The sequence below is a fragment of the Suricata suricatta genome, chromosome 2 (assembly GCF_006229205.1).
Source record: "Suricata suricatta isolate VVHF042 chromosome 2, meerkat_22Aug2017_6uvM2_HiC, whole genome shotgun sequence".
In the NCBI taxonomy this organism is placed as follows: domain Eukaryota; kingdom Metazoa; phylum Chordata; class Mammalia; order Carnivora; family Herpestidae; genus Suricata; species Suricata suricatta.
Genome location: NC_043701.1, coordinates 178,771,072 through 178,780,571, shown reverse-complemented (window position 1 = coordinate 178,780,571; position 9,500 = coordinate 178,771,072). Strand labels below are relative to the sequence as shown.

Below are 9,500 nucleotides of genomic sequence, written 5' to 3'. Positions count from 1 at the left end.
CTGTCCTTCCTCTTCTCATGCTCTGTCTCTCTCTCTCCCTCAAAATAAGTAAACAAACAAAAAAAACCCATGGGCAAACTAGCTATCCCGCATTTGGATGAAATTCCAGAAACGCACAGCCATGAGCCACACCACAGTCCTGGCTACCTCTCCCCACGTGGGTAAAAGGGTGGCAACCAGGCCATGGGCATGCTCTGTTCTTTCTGTCTCCTCTCAGAGAGAAAGGCATCATGACAAAGAAAACTAATTTCACAAACATGAGGAGAGAGATTTCCTTCTTCTGAGCTGAATCCCACAAGGAATGCCCCACTGGCATCAAGTGGCTGAAGTCAACTTCCCTCATGCCCTAGCTAACTTCTTTTTTATTTGTTTTTAATTTTTTTTAATATTTATTTATTTTTGAGAGACAGAGAGAGACAGAGCACAAGGGGAGGAGGAACAGAGAGAGAGGGAGACACAGAATCTGAAGCAGGCTCCAGGCTCTGAGCCATCAGCACAGAGCCTGACTCGGGGCTCGAACCCACAAACTGTGAGATCATGACCTGGACTGAAATCAGATGCTTCACTGTCTGAGCTACCCAGGTGCCCCAGGCTGACTGATTTTTAAGGAAAAACTGGTTGGCTCTCAGCGAAATATCTTTGGAAGGTCAGCCGACCACGAGACACACAAATCCAAGAAGCCATGACCTTCACCTGAGCTCGCAGTTCCTTAGTGGGTCTTAGGGCTCTGAAATTGCCTCCTTCCAGAAGTGTAAGAAAAAGCTGGAGTAGCTGCAGAATGACTGGAAAAGCCAGTTTTTTAACCCCAAGGGCTGGGGCTAAACCTAGGTTTCTGACCGTGTAGGGCTAGAAACGGAGCCCTAAGTGTGGGATTAGGAATCGGATGGCCCCTCCAGGCCAGGCTTTATTTCCAAGCTTCCTGGCATGCTTTCCAGCCTGGTCCAGCTGTCCTCCAGAGTCTGGGCCTTGAACCTTGAGCCTCATGCTAGACTAAAGTCAAGTAAGTAATCCTAGGCCCACTGGTCTTGCTGTTTCGGAGTGTTTTACCTGAGAAACCCATGTTACTTTTGATACATTAAACTACCAAATGAGGTAGAGAATTTGCCTGGGAATAATGAAGCCAGGGGAAAATTTTATAGACTGGGTATGGATAAATACCAACATCCGTCTAAAGGTAATTACAACAGAGTTGGTTGGTGCTGACCATTAATTCAGCGATTTCCCCTTAACTTCTCCTTGGCTTTGAAAGCCTGTCTAAATGAGAACACCCCTCAGCTTATCTGGGCTTTTATCTACTGGACGCCAATACAACTAGTTGTATTGTGTTGCTGTTGTTGTTATTTTAGCAGTCCTAAGGGTTTGGCAAAAATTAGGACATGTATCTTTAAGATACATGGTGCTGTGGGTGACACGTCTTTCGTTTCTTAGCTCAAGAAGTAAAAGAGATCCGGTTGCTTCCAGGAGTGTAACATGTTGCCCACATGGTATAAGCAGGAAGAGGATTTGACACTGATGAAAACACATTTTGCTGCTTGAACTTGACAGTCTACTAACCTCACCCACTAGGTCACTACTGGTCTGTTGCCCAATTTCGAGAATATTTGTGTGAAGAGGGAGATTGTCAGGTTCAATGGTGTGTATTTTCCGGGCCTCTTACTTGTTTTAACCTCACTGGTACTTTCAGTGTTGGGACAAGGCAGAGTGAACAACTACTTGTCACTGGGAAAGAGCCACAACAGCGCATGTCTACTTGTGCAGCTTAACGTGCCCTGAATCAGAGCCAGTTTTCAAGAGCACACAAAGTCACGTCCGGGCAGTGGCGTGCTGACAGATGCTTCCCAACCAGCTCTCAGTGCAGAAATCCTTCCTTGTAGCCTTTGTTAATTTTCTTGGTATAAATATTCTCACCACGGCTAATTTCAAGCCACCAGTGTGATGTCCCTGAACACAGAACTGGGCAGGGACGTACCCCACTGACTTCCTCAGGCAGGTGTGAGCACACCTCCAACTATAACTGAATGGGTGCCAAGGCGTCGGAGGCTACGTCTATTCCTGGTCTAGTTTCCATGAAAACCTTGAAAGCAGGCAAAATGAGGCCAGACTCAGCTTTCTGTTTGCTAAAAGATGACCCGAGGTGAATAAGACATCTTTGCAAATAGGTACACACAACATTTCTGCCTTTCCATCCTGGGGCCACCTGACAGTAAAACACAGTGGGTTCTTCCCAGTTGGCCCCCGTTGGACCACGTCCTCCCTTCTGCACTTCCAAAGTCAGGACACACAGGGCTGGAAAGAGAGAAGGGCCCATCGATATCTATTGCTCTCCCTCCTTTCCACCCTGGAGGCATCAGAACAGAGGACTAAGAAGTAACTGTTCTGAGCCTCCACAGGTCATCTGAAATGGTAAACAAGGACCCGATGGGCAGAAAGCATGGCCCACTCACCTTGGCTTTTAGTAAATCAAGATGGGGCTGTGAATGGATGGGCATAGTTATTGAAGTTATACTTTTCAATGAAAATGTCACTCTCCCTTCGTTAACACAGGGCACTTTCTCGGTCACCTGGACAGCCTCTACTTTCTGTTGATCATCTCAGAGAGAATAGAAAAGGAGCCAATAGGATTTTGGAATGTAGGGCCTTAGAATCAGTGCTAAAACCCTGCTGAGGTCAGTTTTGGGGGTGCATCACATAGGGTGTGCCGGACAAGATGTGTGAGACAAGGTGAAATGCTTCCTACAGATTCAGGTCACAGCCAGGGGTCGAGGCACCAAGCAGCCACCTTCCTCGCCCATCTCCTTGGCTCCAACAGTTGTGACACGTGAATCAGAAGAAGGTGACTTCAAGGTCAGACTCCCAAGAACAGTATTACATGTATTGCCTGCCTATATAAGCCATTTTCATGCTAAGATTGTCTACACACACAATGTTAGCTTTTGGGGGGAAGAGAGGGACCAGAGTTTAGTCCAACATAACCATTTCTAAGACAACTGCTTGGCAACAATTGAGTAGCCCCTCGTTGTTAAATGTTTTCCCCTTGGGCTCCAGGTCCCAAGAGTCCCAGCTGAGCACAACTGAGTATCAGCTGGACAGTATTTGGGTCAAAGCAGCCACCACGACCACGTGGAGAAGAGTAGCCAAGCTAGCTGTAAGTCCAAACGGTGACTGCCAGCCTCATTTTCAGCATGACCCATGGAGACCACCTCTTTTCTTCAGCACGAAGCCCAACACATACTGCTTCAGAAGTAGGTGGACGCCATGCTTTCCCACCTCCCACCAACACTGCGTGTCCTTGGTCACGACTGGACTTAGTGTCACTCCTGGGGAGTCTCTGGAGAAGTCCAGGCACTCAAAGGAGCTTCTCAGAAAGAAAAGCAAGAGCAAGGAGCCACAGTCATCCTTTGGTGCAAAATAGGGACAGTCCAACGTCTGCCCTTGAGGAACCAGGAAGCAGGCTTCGGAGCCCCTGCAAGCCAGGGAACTAGGACTGCTGGCCCGGCCAGGTTGTAGCAGCTGGGGTGCCCACCCAGGACCCCGAGCCCCCTCCCCACTCCTCACCAGCTGTCTCCTTCCTCACCCTCCAGCAAGAGTGGCGCCCTTCACTCAGAGACTGGTAGAATGTTCTGGCTGTGGGAGTCGCCCGCGAGGCCCGAGGAGTGGAGGGAGCGCCGGTGGAGGATCCGGTTCAGAATCTCTTTGCAGCTTTTGCGGTACTGGTGTCGCAGCAAGGAGTACACGAAGGGGTCCGACGCGGCCTTGCTGTAGGCCAAGCACTTGGACAGCACGCCCCAGTGGGAGCCGATGGGCACCGAGGAGGACAGCTCCACCAGCCTGCAGAGACACGGGGGGGGGGGGGCGGGGGGTTACCGAGAGCACAGCCTCCTGGAGAGCCCCAGCTTCTCTGGGACTTCCTCCTCAACAACAACGACGGCAGCTACAAGAGTAACAGTAACTGACGGTGGACATTGACCAGGCACTTAGTTTGTTCCAGCTACTGGACTCACTGCATACGTTACACACGTGACTTCATGGACCCCCCAGAGAGATGTGACTACCTCTGTTTTATGAGTCAGGAAATATATGTCCAGGGAGGTTAAGTAATCAGCCTGAGGTCACACAGCCAGCAAATTGTAAAGGCAGGTTTTGAACCCAGGTCTGTTGGACTCTGGAGCCCAAGCTTACCTAAGAAATGGGCTAGTGGCTAATAAGTGTCATGGCCACAGGCTCCAACTCTCCTGCTGTCCTTCTGTGTGACCCTGGGCAGGTCACTTCCCTTCCCTGGGCCCGTGGGTTTTAGATGAAAAGTGAGGCGGTTGAATAAAATCGTCTCTACAGTCACTGCACCTGGAGGAGGCAGACGCTTCGCTCCGACTCCGGCCCTGCCCTCCTGGGGAGGCGGCCTGGGAGGGAGGCCGGAGAATACTTTTGCAACCACTCTGCCCAGTTCCAACTATGTCTTGCATCAGGAATTTCTACAGGTGAGGAAGGCCTCTTCCCAGGGTTGGGATTCTGGGGGCCCTTGGCAATAACGGCAGTCAGGGTACCCTAATGTGACCCTCATTCTGTGGGAGGGGGCAAGGGGAGATGCAGCCCATGTATCAAAGGGGTATTTTCCTGAAAGTCTGCTGGCTCCCCTTAAACAACTCCATTTAATGGTGCTAACGTGAGACTGTGAGGAAATAAAGACCTTCCTCTGGGTAATAGAATCCCCCCAAATCAAGCCCCTTATTCTCCCTTCTCCACAATGTCCAGCACCACCGGCCATATTTGGACATTAGGCAGCATTGGTACCAGGTAGAAAAGGCCACAGATTGGAGATCATAAGTTACCCTCTCCCTGTCCTCTGTCAAACCACATTGAGGCCCAGAGAGGAGAAGGGGTTGCCCAGCGTCACCCAGCAGGTTGTGAGGGAGGAAGGTCCCGCATCTGTCCTCCATGCTCTGGCACCCGTGTTCTCCCGGGGCGGGGGCTGGGGGCATGTCTGCAGGGTGACAGGCAGCGCTGGTTCTCAGTGCGGTGGGCCACCCAGGCGAGGTCCCAGGTTCAGAAAGGACTAAGCCGGGGCTGTCACTCTGTGCGGCCATTCTGCGTGCTTTCCTTGCTGTGTTCGGGCCGAGGCTGCGGGGACAAGCTCAGGAGGAGAAGGAGGAGAGAGCCGGCGGGATCTGAGCCTCCTCTACAATGTCCTTTTTTAAAAAACAGACCTTTAATGACCCCATCCTGAAGCCCCCCCCATTTGGCTTCCTGTTTCTGGTACCACTGGCTACCCTTGCCCTCTGACCTCGTGGGGGAACGTGGCCTCATTTCTGCTCATCTCCTTGTTAGCCCGAATGGGGGACATGGAGCTGTTAGCATTTGGGAAAGCTGTACTTTAAAGAAACCTATTTTGGGAAGTGAGGACTTTAAGGGGACAAAAACCCTGAATTTAGAATTCACACCTAATAATAACAATGAAATAGCTGAATGCCAACACACTGTTGCTACGTGATGCCAAATGGCTTTTCCAAAATGTCTCCTATGTGTCACTAAATTCCATTCTTAGCATCCCCGGTTTTCCCGAGAGGACTTCTTGCAAGAGTCAAAGATCATCAAACCATCCAGCAAGATCAACATCATTCTTTGCAAGTTCTGTGGATTTCACAGAATAAAACTATGCCGGGCATGTAAGATTGTCGCCACTAGATAATTAAGAGGTAAAATCCACTTCCATCACTTCTCAGAGATTTTATGTGAAGTCTGAATCCTCTGCCTGGTTCAGTAATAATAATTCCCAGCTGAGAGTCTACTTTGAGCAGAACAGTTGATGTGCACAATCTCTGCTCTTATAATTATCCTGTATCCGTGTCCTCTAGTGGATAGCATTATTCCCATTTTCCAGACAAGGAAATCAAGGCTCAGAGAGCCAGCGTCTCCGCTCTACCATAGCCCAAGGCCATGCTGAGATTCAGTTCCAGCACCGCAGACTGGGTCAGATGAGCTCTGCCTCCCTCCCAGCCCGAGAACCCCTTCTCCATGGATATGTGCTCCCCAGAACCTTGTCACTTGCCCCCATCCACAGTACACACAATGACTCCTGTTCTGAAAAGCCAGCATGTGGCCTCTGTCAGGGCCACCAGGCTAAGAGAGGCTTTGGATCCATACAGGCCAGGGCACTGGGTCTAGTGTGGCTGCTGGGCCAGCCCGAAATGGGGATGCCCCTTCTGTACTCAAGTGTGGCTGGCTGACCCACTTCCTGCCTTTCCACAGCAGGTGCACATGGTCCCCTTCCCCATGCTGTGCACCTGCTGTGGCTGGCTTTGCTCTGACCTGGCTCTGACAGTTCCAAGTCCCCATGTGTTTGGAGGGGACCGAGAAGGGGCAAGGACTTCCACACTGCCACGACAGCTTCTTTCTACTTCTAGATCTGGGCCGGGAAACCACGGGTTCCCCCCAGCTGACCTTTTACAGAGGGAAGCCTCCAACCCATCTTAGACCAGCTCTAGCTCTGCTCACCCCCTCTGAGCGCCCTCCCCTCCAGGAAAGAGGTACTGCCAGGTCTGATCAGTCATATTCTCCTTGTAGGCAATGTCACCGTGTGCTAAAATGTTCCTGCCATGCTCTGCCTCTTCTCTCTCTTTGTTAAGGTTTTAAAATGTCTTTTTATTTATTTTTGAGAGACAGAGAGAGACAGTGCGAGCAGAGGATGGTCAGAGAGAGAGGGAGATACAGAATCTGAAGCAGGTTCCAGGCCCTGAGCTGTCAGCAGAGCCTGACGCAGGGCTCGAACCCACGAACTGTGAGATCATGACCTGAGCCGAAGCCAGATGCTTAACCAACTGAGCCACCCAGGCACCCCTGCCTCTTCTCTCTTTAGTGAAAGAAAAATCCACATGGTGGATGATTGAACCCCCCTCTCCCACCGCTACCAACAGCTCTAACCCAAGAGCCCTGAGTTTAGGGATTATTGGGATTAGGTGTAAAGTGGTCCGTTGTTTCCCTTTGTTATGTCACCTGCTGTGGGTTGAATTATCTCCTCCAAATTCATGTGTTGAAGTCCCAACCGCCAATACCTCAGAACGTGACCTTATTTGGAAATGGGCTTCTTGCAGATGTAATCAGTGAAGATGGGGTCAGCCTGGAGTCAGGTGGGCCCCTAATCCAGTCTGACTTGGTGACCTTATAAAAGGGGAAGACTTGAACACAGATTCACACGGAGAGAAGGCCAAGGGAGGATGAAGGCAGAGACGGGGTGGGTGATGCTTCTATAAGCCAAGGAATGCCGGAGACTGACGGCAGAACCCCGGAGGCCAGGGCAGAGCCGTGGAACAAATTCTCCCTCATTGCTGGCCTCGGAAGGTGCCAACCTTGCCGTCACCTTGATCTTGAACTTCTAGCCCCTGGAACCGAGACAATATGTTTCTATTGCTTAAGCCACTCAGCTAGCAGTAGCTTGAGGAAGCCCACAGGCGTGCAGGAGGCTGTGAGGCAGGACTGGATTTGGGGCCTATAACAACACGGCACCGAGCCCGCACCCCAGTCCTAGGGCCCTGTGTGCAGCAATGTGACACCGGGACTTACAGAACCCTTAGGGCACGGCCTCTTCTCTGACCTCCAGGAAGCTGAGCTCGCTGCCCCCAGTCCCTGACCTTCCATGAAGCACCAGAGTGATTCTCCAAGTACTTACTGTCTGGAATCTGAACTGGAAAACCTGCTGCCAGCAGTCTCTGTTCAGGGGGAAACATTTATGCTTCTCTGCCCCCGGATGCCCCCCGCCCCCAGGACATATCCCCAGGGGTGAGAGCCCACAGTCTCATTAGCAGGGCAGGATGAGAAGTGAAGAGGGGCAGGAATCTGTTTTTGCCAGCATTCCAGGGGACCCTGAGGCAGGTGGTTCAGAGAACCCGGGGGTGGCCCAGCACTGCCAAGATGGTGGGAGGTGGGAAATGTTGTTGGGCGGGGAGCTGTTCACAAACAGGAAGCACAGCACGGAGACGTGTATGTTTCTGACTTGATGACACAGAGCAGATACCCGCAGATCTCCTGCCTCCACTGGTCCTGTGTGCCTGACACCACTTCTCCACCCCCTTGTTCTGCATTTGTTGTGAGGGGCGAGGGATTCTTCCTGGGAGCCACGCTCTTCTCTCTTGGCAGGAAACCCTCTGATCTGGGTCACTGGCTGGTCTCTGTCCTGGCTGTCATAGCCGAGAGCTGATGAGGCCCGAAGCCTCCCCTCTCACCCCTCCCCTACAGGCCCCACCCCCAGCCAGCATCCTGGCAATCCTGGTCTTTGGAGAAAGGATGGGGAACGGTACATTTGCCAGAATTCCATTCTCTGAACGTCCAGAGACACCAATGTCTCAATTCTGCTCGACGGTGGGAATCTCCAAAGAAACCAAGTTCTGGGGTGAGGACGGGACCAGTCACACCAGCAGCCACAGACCCAGCAACCCTTCTGGGTCCCCCAGGGCTCAGTGCTTTGATAGCCACTTCACAAACATTGTCTCAAGCCCCTGAGAGCGTTCCCCTACGGTACAGAGGAGGAGCCAGGGCGAAGCCATGTGCCAGTCTACATGGCCTGGATGTGGAAACACCAGGATTTAGAGCCTGGGCTGTGGGTGCCAGTGACCATGTGCCTGCCTGGTCAGGCTGCCCCCCCCCCCCGCCACCTCCCCACCATTCCAGGGTACGGTCAAAGACCTTTACCTTGAACTCTTGCATTTAACATGGTAAATGAGCTCTTCCTGAATCAATTTTGAGTTTATTTTTGCGTATGGCACAGGAAAGCGGTCCAGGTTCTTTCTTCTGCATGTCGCCATCCACTTCTCTCAGCACCGTTTGAGGAAAAGACAGTCATTTTTCCACTGGATACTCTTTCCTGCTTTGTCGAAGATTAGCTGGCCATACATTTGTGGGTCCATGTCTGGGTTTTCTCTTCTGTTCCGTTGATCTGAGTGTCTGTTTTTGTGCCAGAACCACACTGTTTTGATGATGACAGCTTTGTAATACAGCTTGAAGTCCGGAGCCTCCAACTTTGGTTTTCTTTTTCAACATGGCTTTGGCTATTCAGGGTCTTTTCTGGTTCCATACACATTTTAGAATTGTTTGTTCTAGCTCTGTGAAGAATGCTGGTGTTATTGGATCGCTTTGGGCAATACCAACATTTTTTTCTTCTAATCCATAAGCATTTTTTTCTTCAATCCATATGCTTGAAGAAGCATATAGATTTTTACCTCTTTGGTTAGGTTTACTCCTAGGTGTTTTATGGGTTTGGGTGCAATTGTAAATAGGATCGATTCTTTGATTTCTTTTCCTGCTGCTTCATTGTTGGTGTATAGAAATGCAACTGATTTCTGTACATTGATTTTATATCCTGCAACTTTGTTGAATTCATGAACTCATGAATTCAACCAGTTTCTTAAATACAGAGAACCAACTGGGAGCTCTAGAGGGGAGGTGGATGGGGGGCTGGGCTAAAGGGGTGAGGGGCATTAGGAAGGCACTTGTTGGGCTGAGCACTGAGTGTT

At 50.9% G+C, this 9,500-nt stretch overlaps 1 protein-coding gene across 1 annotated transcript in view; it reads right to left on the bottom strand.

The window, feature by feature from the left end:
• Nucleotides 1-563: 563 nt before the first annotated feature.
• GPR26 (G protein-coupled receptor 26) overlaps nucleotides 564-9,500 on the bottom strand; it is a 27,890-nt gene continuing 18,953 nt past the window's right edge. The window contains exon 3 of the mRNA XM_029917183.1: nucleotides 564-3,828. Coding sequence (XP_029773043.1) covers nucleotides 3,597-3,828 — 232 coding nt within the window. The 3' untranslated portion in view covers nucleotides 564-3,596. The remainder of the gene's footprint in view (nucleotides 3,829-9,500) is intronic.